This window comes from Temnothorax americanus, unplaced genomic scaffold, assembly GCF_048541705.1.
Source record: "Temnothorax americanus isolate GAGA-0224 unplaced genomic scaffold, ASM4854170v1 Scaffold13, whole genome shotgun sequence".
Classification (NCBI taxonomy): domain Eukaryota; kingdom Metazoa; phylum Arthropoda; class Insecta; order Hymenoptera; family Formicidae; genus Temnothorax; species Temnothorax americanus.
The window spans coordinates 3,939,760-3,959,335 of NW_027509264.1; the positions used below are offsets into that span (position 1 = coordinate 3,939,760).

Below are 19,576 nucleotides of genomic sequence, written 5' to 3' on the forward strand. Positions count from 1 at the left end.
GTTTCTACCGCATCCAATTTGGAATGATGTAAAGCCGTCTATTACGTGGCCCCCGCGAATCACGTGACGTTCGCAAATGCATGCAAGTCTTGGAAAACACGCAGCTCAGAACGCGAGCCTTATTCTGTCATAAGAATGATTTAGGCCATATTGATTAAGAAATTACGCGAACCTATTCTTCTCGTGCCTTTAGATTACCTATTCGCCACTTTTAAGCGCCTAGCACGCGTCTCATATAACATATTATATATAAATTAATATAAGAATTGTGTAACATACACGCATGTATAAGGCGTACAATTCACACAGAGCTTCATAACAAATTTTAGATTGCTCTGGATGTTTTTTACACGTGAAGAAAATACATAAAATATATATATATACATATATATATATATATATAAAGTATTATGAGAAAGATGTCTAAATAGAAATACATTAGAAAGATTCAATTCCGTGCGTCTTGTTTATACCGAGTATTTGTAATGTCGATCGATTGCCTGCGAGAGTCTCTCTCATACCGGGTTACTTTCTTCATTTAATTATGACGGTATTTGGAGTACTCCGTGTATGTACTTTATCTTCATTTCTGTTCATATTTTCAAATGTTTCTACGGAAGAAAAGTTTTTACAATTAGTATAATTAAATTTAAACACAAATAAATTTACTTACTTTATCTATATTTGAAATAATTTCGATAATTTAATATAATTCGTGTTATTTTAAAAATCATACATTTTTATATAATTTAATCACACTCAAACATTTTATATCGAGTGATGGAATATAAAAATGTTGGCAGTGATAATTAATATAGATCAAGATCTAAACGTTTAACCAATAGGCAATGGTTTTTTGACAATGCATCCCCTGAATTTCTTTTTTCCGCAAAAGCCAGCGCAATTCCGAAAAATTTGTTTTTGATAGCACGAATATGATATTTTAAAAAATATCGTATAAATTTCTCGTGGCGGCGCGGGCGCGGGCGCGGGCGCGTACGACGGTGCCCTCTCGACGACAAGGTGGCACGGGCAAGAGCGGGGAGCACCGTGCCGCTCTGTATGGGGAGGGGACAAGGGTGTCGGATACGAGGAGGGGTTGAATGGGTGGTGGATCTCCCGCCGCTCGCTTCACGGCGGATGGTTCACCGGACGCCCGTCGTCGGGGCGCTGCAGCCCGTCAGGACGTCAGTTCCCCATCGCATCGCGCCAGGGTTGGACCTGGATCCCACAGGCGCGCATACACACACACACACACACACGTACACAGACGTACAAATACAACACATTTATATGCACGCACGTACGCGCGCGCATCTCTGCGTGCGGGCACCCTCGCCGCGATTCCAGTGAACAGCGGGACAAGTCGCGTGACTATGAGTGAATCGCGCTCGTACTTGTCTCGGCTAATTACTCCTCGTCGATGATAATTGATAACGCGCGCGCGCACACAATTAAACGCGACGTGCACTCGCTCGTACGCTCGAGAGTGTTCGCGCCAAGTTCGCGCGAGTGTCAGCCGCCGGGACGCTGGCGGCTAGGCTGCCGAGGGTGAATAGTGACATATTCGAGAGGCGATTCGACCGATCGGTCACGGGTCAAGTGTCGCGAGATACGAGAGAGAGATATCGACGAGCGTTTCGGGAATTGTCAGGAAGGAGTGCGGACAGTAGTACTGGGGAGACGGTAAACAGGATTTCAAAACAGTAGTGAGAGAGACAGTCGCGCGCGCGCGACAAGTAGGTGACCATCAGTATAGCGACCAGTAGTGACGGATCGTCACGAAGGAGCAGTAGCGGAGGACAGCAGCGACAGACGCGGTGTAGTAGTCGTACGGTAGATTGTACCGCCACCGGACTCACGATCAGTGATAGCGGCTCGTGGTGGATCAGCCGGCACCGCACGATCCATCCGCGATACAAACGCCCCGTTGGATCAATGGGGTATCTATGTTGCGGCATGTATATCCGCTATAACGGCCAACATGCGAGCACGCTTAATCTACGCGCGTATGCGTAATCGTCGCGTCTCGCTACCGACGAGGATTCAATTAAGCCTGCCGCGAGGAAGGTCAAGTACGCTATGCGACGAGCGAGGAGCGAGGAGCGAGGAGCGACGAGCTAGGGGGCCCGAGTTTTAATTAAAACTCGCCCGTGGGGGGATTCCCATTATCGCGCGCGCGTCTCATATTCGGGATTAATTAGCTGCGTCGGGAACGAGAGCAGCGGCAGTGCCAGGCGGCTAGGAGGTGATTGCTCCTAGCTCGTATGTTGTGTTCGTAACATCCGCGTGACAGTTTTGTGCGACGCGTCCGGAGCTTTCCCGAGCCCATTCTTGCCGTCACGAACGAGCTTTTTCTTGGGTCGCGCTGTGGTTGGCTTGCCTAGTGATCGTGACGATCTTAACGGCGCGGGGGCGGCACTCTGATTACGAATGCAGCTTCGCGAGTGACAGATAGTGAAGTTGCGTGAGGAATTACTAATCGTCGTTTGGAGGCTAGACACAAGCAGAAAAACACGCGGAAGTAGCGGGCGTCTTACACTTGACGCGCTTCCGACAACGATGTCGAAGTAGGACGATTCTTGATGATTGGCGATAGGTATTAGGTAAGCGAAATTATTCGCGATTCCGTAAAAAGTTAATTCTTCGGATATAGTGCGTAATATGTGAAACACACATATAACGTTTCCTTTCAAATTGACATGTATTGTTATTATAAACGTTCACGTTTTCACGTTTTTAAAGGTGAAATTTAATAAACTTTGATGTAATTTATTAATGCGGCCCGTTTTTCTTGAAACTGAATACATAATTTCTGAAGTAATTGTTTCGCGTGATATTTTTTACGTAATAATTACCAACTGTAATTATAGTATCAACACATTATATTACTTCGTATTATGTAGCATTATTCGTTTAGTACATTTACGTAGTTGCAAATTATAATAATGTAATAATGCATCAACTGATGCTCAATATATTGCTTTCCTTTGTTTTTCGTCGCGTTGCAGCATCAAAAGCTCCAATGTGATATTTAGTTGTCAGCTCGCGCGCGGAGTATGTATCTTAGACTCATCAAATACTGGTCGTTGCTAATTACATCGATCAAACGCGCGGTCATAATTCCATTAACTTCAAGTAAGTAATTTCGATTTATTCGTGTGAAATAAAGTACCATTCCGTAATGTATAATATTTGCGTGTTGCGACAGACCCCTAAATTATATAAACGTAATATCTAAAATCTCTTACGAAAAATGCAGAATTATTTCCTGCTGAAACCAAACATATATAGATTGAGTTAAAATCGTAAAAATATAATTCGAAATAAATGAGACCGAATGCAGCGCGATTAACAATAGTCGCAAAAATATTACGCTCATTGCGAATCGAATTTCATTGCACATAAAATATGAAGAAGTAAAAAAACCGATATTGGGGTATAAATTTCAATCATTCTTGAAAAAAAGCAGGAGTTTTTGTGGCTAATAATTCTAGCAGTATTATATTGTACAAATTTACGGTGCGGGATGTTTCCAGAAATGGCGTTTTGCGCTCTGCAAAGTTATGTGAGAAGTTGCGTGAATCTTCATATCGTGTAGCGCTATCTTAATGCGTTTTTGGTGCCTAGAAAGGTGCGACGGCGCGGGCGGCGCAACGCCTAAGACAAAAGGGAGAGATAACAGCAAATTGGTGTGCCCGTTATCTCTAGACGCGCTGCGTTAATTATCTCTATTTTATAAGCATCCGCAGACGCTCGATAGCAAACAACGAGGCACCGGGACATATCCGAGTACCTCATTTACGTAGCACAGAGATGTGGCGAGTTGTTTCGGAGTGTGTTGGCTTTGCATGAATAAACACCCGGCCATTTCGTTTCAGCGGCGAGCCCCGTTGCCGAAATTACGCCACGGCATTACTCGGGAGCGATCCGAACTGAAACGCGCGTAACGAGCGTTCCTACTTTCGCGATGTACGTTTTCCGCGAAACGGCTGTTCTTCTATGCCGCCAGATCTACCCGTTACGATCGCATACATTTTACTCTACAAGTACACTTCACACACTCCAGTTCATCAACATACATCAGATAATCCCCACAAAATACGCTTTCGCGCAATATATTCGTATATCTCGTGTGTGCGCGCGCGCTATGTTATTCAATCATACATTCACGATACTCGACCGTGCTTCCCTTCGGATCTTATTAATAGCACTTATGCGCGTTTACATTGAATTATTACCCGGGTGCCCGTTAGTTTGTCGCGAGATCGGTATCCTGATGCGCCTCCGTTTTGCCTCGTCAGTGTTCACGAATGATCGATCAACATCTCGTGCGGCCAAACGATAGCGATCCCGCCGTCGTTATTGCTCATACCGGTAATGACGTTAATGGTCGTGGTGGGTGCCGGTTACGTGGTGGCCAATAATGTTTCCCACGTACCACAGGTCGTACGTGGAGAATGAAAAATGTGTTTGAGCTGTGTAAATAAACGTTAGGAGACCCGTCCGTCCGACGGGTTTCACGAAAGCAAACGCAAAGCTGGATGGTCCCGACGAGATGTGAACTGTCCCGTTCCAAAAAACGTTTGAAAAATAACGTTTCTACGACGTGTTGCTCACGCTAATTGCGAGTATCACGACCATTGTTTACCGCGCGCATGTTTAGCAGATTAGAAACGTAGGGCTGTTGACTGATATGGAAAAAGAGGGAGGATGTGGGTTAATTTAACTTTATGTTTTAAATTATAGAGTTGAAAGTCCTATCACGGTGAAATTCGCAGAGTTACGCGTTTCCAATAATGTGGAAACATAATTCTGTTGTTCGGTACTATTGTTGTGTGTTGTGTGTCGTGTTGTGCATGGCGTAGCGGGCGGCGATGATCGCGGCTTGTGTGCTTGATGTGAGAAATTAAACTTATCTAGTTGCGAATGATGAGTTGTGTGGGAGGCGTTTAAAATATTAACTATCTTGCGCACAATAGATAGTGTACATGAAAAGAATATTTATTTTCAATGACCTACATCGCTATTCCACTCAGTGATCCAAATATATATATTTTGTATTCTTTATAATTAATTGTCCACTAATAAGAGAATGCCGAGGTACCATTTATTACTGATGCTTCTGTTTTGCAAAAGGGTGCTTGCTACCTTTATCTTTAAATATCAATACGTTTTAATTTCTCTTAAAAATTTTACGTTATTCTGAAAACGTACAGTTTGCGTTGTAATTAATGTTTTCTTCTAAGGTTTTTTGAATTATCTGCTGCAAATTTTCTTCAAAATATTATTATCCTTATCTGCAGCTCAGCGAGCCCCGCTTTCGTTTCTGCAGTGTGGACACTGCAGAAGATACAAATAAAAAGATCTTATCATATAACTACGTATAAACGAAAGCTCCACGGCGTTCCGTCTCGCTTCTTTGGTTGTATATGTAGGTATACATTTGCGTGCATTCGCGGAAGTGCGTTTAGTCTTTTATCTTGAAAAATGCGCCGGATGCAATTTTATATTATATGAGTGTTGCGCGCGCGCGCATTTTGTCCATGCTCAAACGAAGCAACAGTTGTTGCCTTCTCTCGCTGTTTTTCCTGTCGTAGCCTAATCAAGAATGTTGATAATCCACATTTTTTTGCTATTCATTGAAATACGTTGTACGCTGTGCTTTCAGTACTGTCTATTCTGTTTCTATATCACAAAAATCTTGTGAATAAAGGGAACATTTTATAGTATGTGAGTACATTTATGAGAGAAGAAAAACAACAAAGAGTTAAATAAGAACTTTTTAAAATACGTATATTGATTAATGCATTTTATATGACAAGCTCTTCTTGACATTTCCGATATTAAATTTATATATATATGTAATATATGTATATGATTTTATGTTCTCATTGCATGAAGAACACGCAGTTCATATTGCGTATAGGATTATAAAAATAAAATACGCGAATGTGTGATGTGATATTGTAGCTTTATTGCGAAACGGAGTTACCGCAAAAAATTCATTTTGTATTATTCATATGTATTAGTTATGCGCACGGCGCGGCTTGGAAGCACGCCGAAATTTTGCTCGAAACGTGTGGCGTCTTGCGAAACCGTAGCAAAGCGGAATTTCAGGTTTTCGAAGCACACGGTGTATGACGATATAAAGTCCGCGCGCGCACAACCGGTGCATAAAGTAAAGCGGACTGGGATGAAAGGAGCGGAGAACCAGCGGGAACCGTGTGTCTGAAGGGTTGCCTGGTTCGTGTGGTAGTTGCGAGCTGCGAGAGCAGCGGTCGCGGTGTGGATAGAGCGATAGTGTTACCTATTTCGCTTTCACTGCTCTGGTTAAACATAAAAAGAAAAAAAAGAGAGAAAAAAGGGTCATGTATTTAGCACTCTAGAACGATATCTGGCTCAAGCGGTAGATAAGAAATACAGATAGTCTTTTAAATTAAAATTTTATCGCATTATTCGGTTTTTGTTTGAATTTAAAATGCTAATTTAATTTTTACAATTTTATGTGAATATCTTAAATATTTAATTATATAAAATATAAATGTTAAAAATAAAGACAGCATAAAAAAATATGTCGGAAATTTAATTTTTGCCGAAGAATAATCTACTTCAAATTGATCAAATAATACATTTGCAAATTTTGTGACACTGTATTATAATTTAGTTGTATCGTAAATAACAAGCTTTCCTGATGATGAAGCTAGCTCGAGTCTCAAGTTGTAGCGTTTTCAGTAGATTACATGAAATATTTGCGAAAATAAACAGGAGGAAGAAAACGGGGCGGCGATTACGTTTTGACACGAAGATACAGCGCGTGATTTGTATAAATGGAGTATGTCACGGTTGAAAGCGACTCGAGGGAGGCACGGCAAGCTATTTCGCTAACGGTTATACCGGTTATAATATGGGTAGGAGGACGTTGCGCCTTCCGCGGATCCGTCCGAGAACGACGCTATCTCGACGTGACGAATGAGCAGCTTCTCGGGACCATCTCGCGGAGCAGAAAGCGCGGACGCTCGAGAAAATCATCCGCATGTACCGGGAAATTCTCGAATAAAATTTCTAGTAGATCGTGTGCGACCATACAGGGTGTTTTCCAAGTTTCCCACGCTTTTCCTCATATAAGGACTTTAGAGTTATTTGGAGTGGTTTTTTCCGTAAATGTAAAAATGATATTTTATTCTGATATTTACAATGTAAATTTTTCTTCAGCAAAATTTTTAATTTTAGTAGAAAACGATAGACTTTAAATTTAAAGAAATGATGAAAAACTAAATAAATTTAAAATACTATTGCAATTTATTTTAGAGAGAACTGTTAAAAAGTTTACGCGTAATCGAATTTTAGTCGAAGAAAATCGACTTTATATTATTCAAAAATTTCATATACGAACGAAAGTGTACAGGAAATCTGATTTTTGCATTTGGCTTTTCAACCTGCGCTGTACTGTGTCGCGAGTGAAAATTCTTGAATTGTTAATTAATTGTAAGCCTTCGTATCTCCAGTTATTTTTCTTCCAGAATAAATTTGTTTGCAATAAAAAAAATTTAGGTACATGACAATATATAAAAACCAGTATAACAATAATTCTAATCAGTGCAGTGTGTATATAGCAATTAATAAATATCTATTTAAAATTTCTATTTTAGGAATGTGATATGTTTAACATGTTTTATCGCGTTAGATGGTCGAAAAAGGACGGAGAGAAAAAATATTTTATCTGCAAGTTATCTTAAGTTGTTATTTGTAAGCTAAACATTTTTCAATTTTATTTCAAGACGCGTGTATCTCAGAGATGTCTTTATAGATATAATTCAAAGAATGAAGGCCTTTTTATTTTCAACTGCTGGAGGGGAATAAAAATTGGAGGTTGCAATTTGTTACGCGGTTATATATGTTATATCATAATATTTTTGTAGACACATGCTTGATCGAGTAATTATTATTGCACGACATCCGCTGTTGTCGGTAATGGATGCGTGGGAAGCGCGCGAGATTACGCGTAACAAATTGCGACGCTAACACAATCGTTTCCTCGGCTTTCCTCGCCAGTACTCCACCAACGCCAACGGCTGCGCGGGCGTACAGCACTTAGCCAGGCGTTTACGAAACCGTCGCCTTTGTAAGATAAACGCGCGACCGAACTTGTAATATCTTGTGACATTGCGCACACGCGCGGTTTAACGTAATGCGTCTTCCTTGTTCCAGCTCGTTCTAACGCACGGAAGGCGCGTATTATGTGAGGAGGAAACCGCGACGAGGGAAACGAAGATGTCCGCCGTTAGCGTCGTCGCATGGTTGCTCGGCGCCGTCGCTTTGGCTGCGATTAATAATGGTGAGTCTTTCTGTCTAAAAATTACGGATGGTAATGTGGGAATTTGTCGCAAAAAGTCTATAGTTATGGTGCTTAAAAAAAAAACTGCCATTTATATTGAAAGAAGCTCTGTGCATAAGTATGCATAATTATTTCTTATAATATATACAATAGTCAAATTAAAAGTTATTTTTTTGAAATAAGTATAATTTACGAAAGCAGCTTTTGCTCAAGATTTTTACAGATTTTTCAGGTTAAAATTTTATTTTTTATTATCACACAATTAGTTATCTTGATCATACTTCAACCGTTATAATTATCGAGTATAGCAAAAAATAGATATAAATGTATTTAATGAATTATTTATTCAATGATCTTTTTCATATTTATTTAATTTCGCACGCTGATTGTGTTTCGATTGATACAATCAAGGATTGAATTTGCGATAAAGTATTTCGTAAAGTTTTGCTTATTTCCGGGTATTGATCAAATCGATCGAAAAACAAACTGGATAGTGTTTTACAATCTTTCGTGCTATGCTTTGATGAGAAACATTTTGTAAAAGAGAATCGTCTGATAAGTTTTATCACATCAAAATATCGCGACCTCTTTTAAGGAATTGCTCGGGTATAATATTATTCTCAAGGATATTATTTAAATTATGTAACATATAAAGCATGGTCTTATTGTTCGCCCAGCAATATCCAGGATACGAGGAACAAACGTATTTATGCTCGCCGCACTTTAAAATATATAAAACGACTAGTTTTATAACAGTTGCAATTTATCCGTTTGCTTTTGGTTTTTGCGCCCTTTTGTATTTTTTTATGACGAGTTGCACGAAACGTGAAATAACTCAGAGATATGGTCAAAATACACGGTTGAATTATAGCGATGGCGCATTTGATGGATTCGCGTAGCGCGCGTTGTTTGTATTACGAGCATATAGTAGTGTCTAAATGAAATATGTATATCTGTGGTATTTTTTTGAATGCGTTGTACAAATTTTTAAGAACATTCAATAAATATCATCGCGAAAAACAATGAAAACAAACGAAAAATGTGCGAACAAATCCTAGAAATTGATATACAGTTAAGTAATATTTCTATTTTTCTGAGATGACACTTTTATTCTAATATTACATCAAGAATATCAAAAATACGATTGAGATGCAGTCTATATAAATTAAAAATTATTTATATATCGATGTTGGAACTCTATAGTAACCTTATGTGTGCGCGTGTTTAATCTAAAAGAGTCACGGGGTCGGTTTCGCTCCGCGCGTACTTGGCGCGAGACATTACCGTGTCTCTTGATTTTCTTTCTACATCTATATCATAAGCAAAACAGTTACCCAGAAACATATTTCTGGATTATATTATAGACATACTTAATATTCTTGGCGTCTTATCGCGTGCGTTTCTCTCATCTAGAGAAGCTTATTCACCAGATCATGTCACAAAGGTTTTTTTATTTTAGCGACATAGTATTGTCATGGCGACACGCGTTTTGACACAAGTAGAAGAATTTGTCACAAGTGCACGAAATCCGAAAATTAAATTTGCCAACTCGCGTAAAAGTCTTAGAATGCGTCTCTCCGTTGATCGTTGCACTAGCACACAGTAGTAGACAGTGGCCTTATTTATCGGATCTACATGGAATGATATTTTTGTTTCGTTAGAAGAAACAAGTCGACCTTTCCGATCCACCCACGCGTATCATTCGTTTCGAGGGGAAATTCGTGCGGTAGCATACGAATGTCGAGGTTCGTCGAGGTTCGATTGTCGACAGGGTATGGCACAATGATTTCGAATCAACGTGCGCCCACGCTTGTACACGCGAATACGCACGCTGGCCTCTCGTGTGCGTGCCATGGCGCCTATTCAAGTATGATTGCTCACTGATCCGCGACCGTACAACTCTCCCCGTTTGGACGAGAGCGAAAATACAAAAATATAGAGCTCGACCTGTTTCAATGCCCGACCTATCGGGAAAGAAGGTTTCGTTACTCGCTTCCAATTTCGATATCGATTGAAAGTCGCGCGATATCTTCTTTAATAGAATGATCTTAAAACATTGCTAAAAGAAGAGGAAGGCGCATTTATAAATAACGCTTAACGTAAAATTATATTTCTTTATTTATTCGTGGAAAAGACTGTTAGTTTTTATGAGTTTATAACAAATTAATTCAATTTTGATCAGTCTCATACTCTCTTATTTATAGACGTATAAATAATAGACTTTTATTGAAACTTTGGAGCAATTGATAAAATACGCGCATTTCTTGTAGCATTGAAAAATCCATGATATCTTTTCGAATTTTTTAATAAATCCGATTTCATCCTAAAGTCGTTCTGTATACGTTCCTTTTTTGAGATTCGCACGCAGCTTACACACGCTCGTTAGATCGAGATCATTAAAACGTGGCACAGAGAGGAGAGAGCAGCTAGTGACAGAATCGTGCTCGCTCGGTCTCTCGCACACACTCGTGTAAATAACGCGTACAAGATGACACGATAGTTCTTGTCTCGAGCTGCGGGCAATAAACACCCTTTTTCCGAGCAAACAATGCAGTGACATGCCATGGGACGAAGAATTAACGAGACGCGCGCTACGGACCAAACTCAAACTCATCTTCGCTACTTTCATCCCTTCGTCTTCGGTACTTATACTCTTTTGTGTGAGCACCCTGTGTGCGCATACAAGACGTATACAAACGCACACGCACAAACACACATATACATGCACGCACGCTCGTGCATCGTTTGGAGGGTAGTTACACGTACACCGGCGGATGTTCGACAGCTGTAGCAGCACGTCGCTAGCAGGACTCGTTACGTGCATGTTCCCATACCTATTTTCGCTGGTAAAACGATATGGGTTTCGATCGGCCGTTACGAGCTATTTCATAAGATAGTTAAACCCGTGAGCAAGCAGAGACCCGTAATTACGTCACCAATTTACCGAACGTTCGTTGACGAGACGACCGTCGGATATGACATTAAAGACGACCTTGTGCGAGAGATTTACGTTAAAGTCGCCGAGTTACTTCCGAGATCGTAAAGTGGATGTATAAATGCGACGGCCGACTACGTGGTAAAAAGTACCGTGGTATAGTGTAATATCACGAGCCCAAGTTATATCTCAAGTTATATTCTTTTTATTTTTTTTACAATGGTCAGAATGATATTTCTGCACAATCGCCGTTTATGAATGTTGCAAGGATTTTCGCACACCGACCTGTCGCGCGTTTCCATATTGCGAAATGGTTATTAAAACGCGGCGTCATCCAATTAACGAGTACTTACCGTTGCATATTATTGCTTGATGAGCACCACACGGTTATATCGCGACAGACGTGTTGTCTAATATTCCATTATCGATGAATATTAATTAATGTCACGCGCGTGTGTAGCGCGCGCGCGCGGATAATTAAATCGTTATAAATTGTCCATACGAAGTCTTCGAATGCGACAATAATTATGCGCGTTATCGCGAATCGCTATTCCTGATTTTTCCACGTTTCGTCGATCGTGATAGATCGATCGTTCGATATACTCGAAGATTACGAACAGCGATATCTTGTGTGCTCGTTACGAGTTTTTACCCGAAGTCTGGCAATTAGAGTTGATTTCTTATTGCTAGTACTAGTTTGCTACTCTTCTCGCGACAGAGTTGCGCAAACTGGAGAAAGGATCGTCGGAGGACAGGTTGATTTAAGCCCTGCGGCTAGGTGGTGGAAATCTTTGATAAGGCACGGCTACCGCAAACGTTGATTGGTTGCCCGAGGCCTCGCGCCGATATGACGGTCAAACAATACGCTTCGTGCTAACAATGCAATCGACCGAGATAAAGATGTATAGATCCAACCGACACCCACCTATATATCGCCTGTCCTATCCGATCGTTTGCCTATGACTTAAGATATCCCGATCCTTGAGATATCGATCCTTATTCTAATTTCGAGACTCTGATACTTGAAGAATGAAACATCGTTATTGGCGGATAACGTTCCGTATAATTACATTTTCGCGTTTCTCGGCACAACCTATATGAGGGTCTATAAGATGTAAAATATCGCAGTGAAATTCACGTCTCTTTGGGCACGACAAATGTGGCATAAAATGATCTAACGCGTAACGTTGCTCGCGTAATTTAATTTCCTTGTATGTACGCGGCGTTACGCGGAGACGCGAGTACGCAAGCGCTGAAGCGGGTTACGCATGTGACACACTATGCTCTTGGTTATATTTTGCATAATTCTCTTTGATCAACGTTTCGCGGCGCTTTGGCATGATTAAATTAATTTAATCACTTTTAATCTGCACGTGCGTCTTTGTATCTGTCGCGATTAGGGAATACGTACTTTAGTTTCTATCGCGTCGACGAAATTGGGAGCTATAGAACGCTCGTGATATCGAGCGTTTTCCGTGCAGCGTGCAGCCCGATATATCGTATCTATATATACGGTTGTGTTGCGCGTTTAAAGCACACGTACATCCGGTACGCCGCGCCACGCCGCCGCGCCGCGCCGATACACAAAGCCGCGTGGCGTCTAAGTACCAAGATATACGTTGTTACGCGCGATCGATGTTGTTATATTTTTTTTCAACCGTGTATATACATTGGGCCTTGTTTTCTCGAGTATAATGAACCTCGTTTGTCGTTAAACTTTGTCGTATCTATATAGACTACTACTCTCGGCTAGCGCCGGGCTATCGGCGACGTTGAGGTTGCCGCGCGTTCGAGCATAAAAGTGTTGCCGGTATATAAACTGGCGCCTTCGATATTGTTCCGCTTGAGAGAAAGAGAGAGAGAGAGAGAGAGAGAGAGAGAGAGAGAGAGAGAGAGAGAGAGAGAGAGAGAGAGAGAGAGAGAGAGAGAGAGAGAGAGATAGCTGGACGCTTATTATAAACGTCGAGTGAAGAAATATCGACGTAACTTGGGTGCTGGTTCGAAGCGAAGAGCCGCCTTTTACCTTAGTTACTTAACTATGTGTCGCGCCTCTCTGTCCGCCGAGGTATCCCGACGTTACCGTATATATACGCCACTTTCCAGGAAGAATTCATGTCGCCGGGCTTATTCTGACGTCAGTAAGCTGTTACTCTCTTTTTGTTTCCGTGTAAAAGAGATTTGTCACGCGGAAAAGGATGATGGGATAACAGGAGAAAAATAATTGAATCCGTCATTGTGTGGAGGATATGTGTCATAACAGAAATTTTTTAGCGATAAAACGAGGCTCTTGAAATGGCTTATTGTTTCACACAAATATAGCACAATCTATATTTGTCTATCACAATTTATATCTGTTTTTGGTCATTACGTATCTTCAAAATCTTGTTACACAATATTGTTCTGACAAATAACTTTCTTGAGTTATTTACATAATAATTCTCATTCTAAACGAATTTAATTGTTGCATAACTAGGGAAAATGGGAAAAAGAAAATTTTCGTGCCAACTAAAATCACAGATTGGTGATAAGGCATTTATAGAACGTGGATATAAAAAAACAAGTAGCAAATTGAGTGACACACAGAAAAAATAGAATAACGTTGAACAAATGTGATATTTATTGCGACCCATATCGCTGTTTCTGAGTTTGTTTAATATAATGTGGGGGTGAGAAGACCCCCGAAACACGCTTTTTTCAATGTAAACGGGAGGGTTCTCTGCGACTCTTTTTCTTTGTCCAAATACGACAAGAGGGAAATTGGAACGTCAATCTTTTGCAATCTCATAATGGCACAATTCTGTGTTATACCTGCCCAAATTTGTCTCTCTCATTTTAATGGGGCGCTTTTGCATTGTATCACTTTTGCGTATCAGGAGGCATATCGGCGAAAGAAATAGAGAGGCGTGTTCGAATACTAGTGGGTCACTGATAACACGCATTGTCGTTTTCCTATTCACGTTGCTCAAGTGCAATGGGAATCGATAATGAGAATAAATTTGCGTATACAAGAGAGAGAGAGAGAGAGAGAGAGAGAGAGAGAGCGTGCGAAGGAGTCGGATTTCGCAAAAAATCGGCGCGTAAATCGAGACAAGTATCCACTTGCGCTGTAGCTCAGGATATACCATAGTCGACGGCGATACGCTGATATACTTGAGACGATGAGTTTATGAAACTTACTTTTAAGTGTCTTTCGGCTGATGATATACGCGCACGAAGATTAAGGCCAAAGTTTTCTCTTAAAACTAGGTGAAGTATATATTAGATACTGTCGCGGACATCATGGACAAATTTTAATAGCGTCGCGTAACAGATTATAACTTGACGTCAGTTTGTAAAAAGGGATGCTTTAATTCTGTTAAAGAAAACTAAACTTTGCACGTCAAGTATCGTCGGTAAGTCGTTACTTCTATCTTTGTTTTGATCATCCGTGAGTTACGTCACGAGAATAAGCTGTAGACAGTATATAAAAATAGATAATGCTATAGATAGATATCCGACTTTTTAAAGTTTAGCATTTTGATACCCTGGTCACGATTTAAGCTTCGTTAGCGCTCTAATAAATCGGGTTGTTGCCGCATCGATTAATCAATGCGTATACACGGTAGCTCGTTACACTCGCATCTATTCAAAACGCGATGTTAACAGCGCTCTACAGCATGTAAACTGAAACGCATGCAGTTACGGCAAAATTTCTGTTCGAACCCATTAACGTTCGAACGCCGTGCGAGCCGGCGAAACGAGCTTGCAAGTTCAAAGGGCGCCTACAAGGCTAATGTTAAAATGGCCGTAGTTTGCCTGAGTCACCTCGTAACTTTGAAGACATATGTTTTCAAAGCGAACGAGAGTCATTCTTTCCCTTTCTTTTCACAGAGTTATTCTTTGATCTACCAAGACTTGGTAAGGAGATCACGGAAAATGTTTTAGTATTCGAAGAGCTTGAGATAATAACATGCTAAGCCATACAAAGGAAATTTTCCAAAGAAAGTATTGAAAAAAAAAAAGAGATTGTGATACATTAATGTGATTTAATGTTTTGCTTCTTTTAACTTTTATATTCGTAGTTTTTTATCGATTGATAAGAATAATGATCTAGTCAAAGAAAGTTGATTAAAAACGAAGGTTTTTTTTACAACCACTGATTGAAATCAGTGTGTTATACTATATGGTACTTGGCGCTTTTCTCGATCTCTTTTTATGATCAATTCTTGATTATTGTTTAACTCTCATCTTTTCTGGTCGGTACCATCGATATGTAACGTAATTCCAAGTGACCTGGATAGATATTGTAACTGAGAAACGAGCTGGAATTATTTTTCAATTTATCCGATGAGCAATAACATTATTGGCTTCGGATAGACGGAGAATAAATATCTCGATAGGAGTGGGGATTCTGTATTCATCTGAGAAGCAAAATCTATATTCGGTTGAGCGAAGAAAAAAGACTCTCACCTTTGTAACTCGATTTTTTATCCGTATGTTGCATTTGATGATGATTTACAAAGACTTACAAAGATATATTTAGAAAAATAACCAAGTGAATGTTTCCTTTTGTTTTAAAGACTAAATACAGCAGTGCCGTATAGATGCTTCAGTGTCAATATTATATCTAGGGTAACGTTTAACTCGCTGTGTTTGCTTTGGAAACAGCGTACGTATATACGGTCGGAAGAGGATGATGAATTTTTGAGAGGAGAAATTCCTCCAAGATTTTCTACTAGACACTGACGGCATTCATTTAACGTCGCGCGAGTTCGTTTCCATCGATCCGTGCAAGCACTTTACCACACTTGACCGAGAACAGCTTTTAACGGCCCATCACCTCGGATGGCTACTCATCGACACGGAAAGTATATTCGGAATACCTTTAATACGTTTTGAAGGAAAATCGATACACCGAATGGGCGGCGAATGGGGCGAAAGAGAAAGAGAGGGAGAGGACCGCACGAGTCGCCCCACTATCGGCTATCAGCGGTCGTGATCTCCTTTATTGAATTCATGAGGAATTCTATTTATATCGAGGCAACGGTGAAGGAGGCGCGGGATAAAGAAAATTAATTGAGCGTCGATTCCAAGCGAGTCCGCGATTCGTTCTGCCGTATGGTAATAATAAGTCGGAAGATAGATACGTACATAGTACATACATACGTATATACATGCACATACAAAACTAAATAGCTTACGCCAAGTTAAACACAACGCAAAGACGCGAGTTTGAACCCAGCTTCGTGTATCGATTTCCGTCGATATCGGATAGTTTGTGCCGCGCTACCGTTGCATATGTCTCGCGCAAACATCTCGTTACTCGTATTATAATATACACGACGATCTCCACCCCGTTTTGACGCAGCAACGGTATCCATAGTGTTTTCCCCCTCATCGATCGTCTGTTTCATTCGATACGACGTTATTAGCGAACGTGGACATGAGCAACGCCCGAGTTGCCGTATAGTCGAGCGCGAAACTTTGGAAACCGTAGGTGAATCGAGACATCCCGCTGTTTCCCTAAACGCGGCTATTTCCTTAGTTCTCAACAGTGGCCGGGCCAACGCTATTCGCAGGGGACATTGCCTGACTAGGCTTGGAGGATGAAATTAAGTGAATTTATCTCTTCTAACCGCAATAATCAGATGTAGTTAGTTAAAGCTCGTTCACCGGGTGCCGAAAAGTTTGGTGGAGGCGGACGAGAGAATAATAGCGACGAGAGAGCGGGAAGAAGAACATGATGCGTATGATGAACGTGAGATGGGAAGAGTAAAGAGGGGGGGGGAGAAAGTAGAAATGGCGGAGGATGAAAGCTGCGCGAACCGCAAGCTTCTTCCTCTCGTATCCCTGCAAACGTCTCGGAGCCTCGGGGGCATACACAGAAAGGAGGAGTTGTGCCGGGGGCGGCACAGGGCGTCTTAATCTTCCCGGCGAATTTATGACCGAGTTGTTTAAGGGATGTTTAGTTGTGCTTAATCCCGTAACTGCTGCATTCGCGTTTCCTAGTTCGCCTGTTTCTCGTTTCGAGCCCACCGCGCACTCCTGTTTCTCGTGCGCGTTCATGTTCCCTCGGCTCCCTTTTTTGTTCTCTATTTTTGAAAGGCGTATTCAAGCCGGGCTTGTTCTCCCTTTGCTAGATGAAAATCAAATGCCCGGTATATTCCGCGTGTTACCGCACAGACGCTCCTTTCCGTGCCCGTCTAACTCGACTTTTCTCTTTTATTCTTTATGTATGCCCATTATTTAACGGAAATCTCGGCATAAAGTCGACTACACCATTCCCAAGCTCATAAAGCGACAGGTGAAAAGTATAAAGCTTATAAAAGTAAGCTTGAATTTTACTAGGAATACTGTATCGATAGCGATTATCTCAATGTATACTGTGCGTGTAACGTCTCGATATGTTTTCGTGCTTCATGAATTCTAGGTAATTAACTATCCACTAATATAATTATAATCCTTTCACATGTATTTTGTATATTGGTTGTTTTCAGGATAATTATTTTCCGTAATAACTTTAATATTTAATAATAATTTTTTATTAAATTTATTAATAACTAATAAATTCATTTTCTCGATAAATTGATTAAATATTATTTCAGCAAATTGGTTCACGAGAAAAAAATTTAATGTTATTTCATTTTAAAATATTATATTTATATACTTCATCTAGGTGTTACCCGGCCACCCTAGAATATATGTTTTCTAAAATGTCATTGCGGTGAAATGCAAGTAATTAATCGATCGCCGATATATATTCATGTTCTAATTTTCATTCACGAGAACCGCATCTGCGGTATCGAGTCTCTGTTAAGTACACGAAGTTAGCGAATTCTCTGGATGACATTTGCGTCGTTCGCCAATACTGGTTTCGCTGACCACAGTGATCTCCAAAAGGGTCGTTTGCCACGAGTTCTCTGCGTTCGGTATTTGGTGAACTTCTTGGCGAAATTAAGGTTAGAGTGGTGCTACTTGTTCAAAACTTAATTAGATAAACTAATCAAAGCGCGACTATTAGCGGTATGCAGCAACTGTTCTGTTCTTTGTCAATGCTGGAAGTCGTTAAACGAGCACGGCTAATAAAGGAATTGTACGGATCGCAGCATATACTTGACATGATTAGAAACATCTTCACTACGGTTCTCTCTCTCTCTCTCTCTCTCTCTCTCTTTTTTTTTCACTTTGATAAATTTTATAATGTTCGTCTCGTTTAATGGTATTTAATCTATATTCTAAATATTCTAAATCAGTAAATTTAACTTATATATTTTAGATATATCTCAATTTTTATTTTGCGATTTATTATATTTATAAATCCTATTTGTCTTTTGTGTGGTAAATCAAGCATATGAATCGAAATTCAACTTGTATTTAAAGTGAGTCTCGCGACATTTTGTGATATTTCGCAGTTGAATCGCTTACGATCGATTTAACTGGGATTTAAAAACATCTGAGAGAAATGCAATAATGTCTTTTTACCGCTTCATCGAGCGGTGCATAAAAGAAGAATGTGCTTAACTCTTGAAAATGTTGCGTCGTGAAAGCACTCGCGCTGATAGCTAGTGAAGAGATCTCTGAATCGCGTCATTATTGTGCGTGCTGCACGTGCGCGATTACCGATTTGCATATGACCCAGCGTCAGTTGATATAGCCGTGGTGTGTTGTTCAATGGGATCCCGGGATCTGAAATCCGGTTCTGTTACGAGAGGTCGACCACGCTCGTATGTCGAGCACGTAGAAATTCGTGCTTTCCTCTTACCTTATCTGCCGTAGCGAGTCTCGAGAGTCCCTGCGAGACGACATCGCGGATCTACAAGGGGGAAAGAGCAAGTTTTCTTACCTACCTACCTACATATCTACCTACCTACCTACCTACCCATCTACCTATCTATCCTCTGTTTAGTTTCTTTCCGCTTGAAGCCATCCCGACACGCCCGACGTCAGTCCGATATTTGTATCTTTCCGCTATAGTTTCGCTCGTCAAAGTGGTGATATTTCTTCGCGTATCTGCTAAATCAGGTTGATTCTCACAATCAGCTAACGAAATGACCTATCGATCGATATGTTATACGTTGTGGCTGCAAAATTATGATAATAAATATATAATATTTTATAGATGTAAATAGATATTATATTTAATCATTTTCTTGCTTGAAATAATATAATTTATTTTGTCACAATAACTTAATTAAATTTACAAATTTCTATAATGTTATGTACATTATGAGAATTGTAATTTTATTAACAGAATAATTTAAAAAAAGACAGTCCTTGAATAACCAATGTATGTACCATGTTTCAAAAACCGATTGTCTGCTTTC

General features: G+C 40.4%; 1 protein-coding gene across 4 annotated transcripts in view; it reads left to right on the top strand.

Annotated features, from left to right (window-relative positions):
• Positions 1–19,576, top strand: part of LOC143893878 (neurotrimin) — a 298,243-nt gene that overhangs the window by 39,322 nt on the left and 239,345 nt on the right. Inside the window, exons 1-2 of one of the 4 annotated variants that reach the window (XM_077399697.1) lie at positions 1,186–2,606; positions 8,212–8,338. In XM_077399697.1, the coding sequence (XP_077255823.1) occupies positions 8,275–8,338 (64 nt within the window). In that variant the 5' untranslated portion in view covers positions 1,186–2,606; positions 8,212–8,274. Of the gene's footprint in view, positions 1–1,185; positions 2,607–8,050; positions 8,126–8,211; positions 8,339–19,576 lie in introns of those variants that run through there. The other 3 variants (XM_077399700.1, XM_077399699.1, XM_077399698.1) reach the window with 3 other exon arrangements.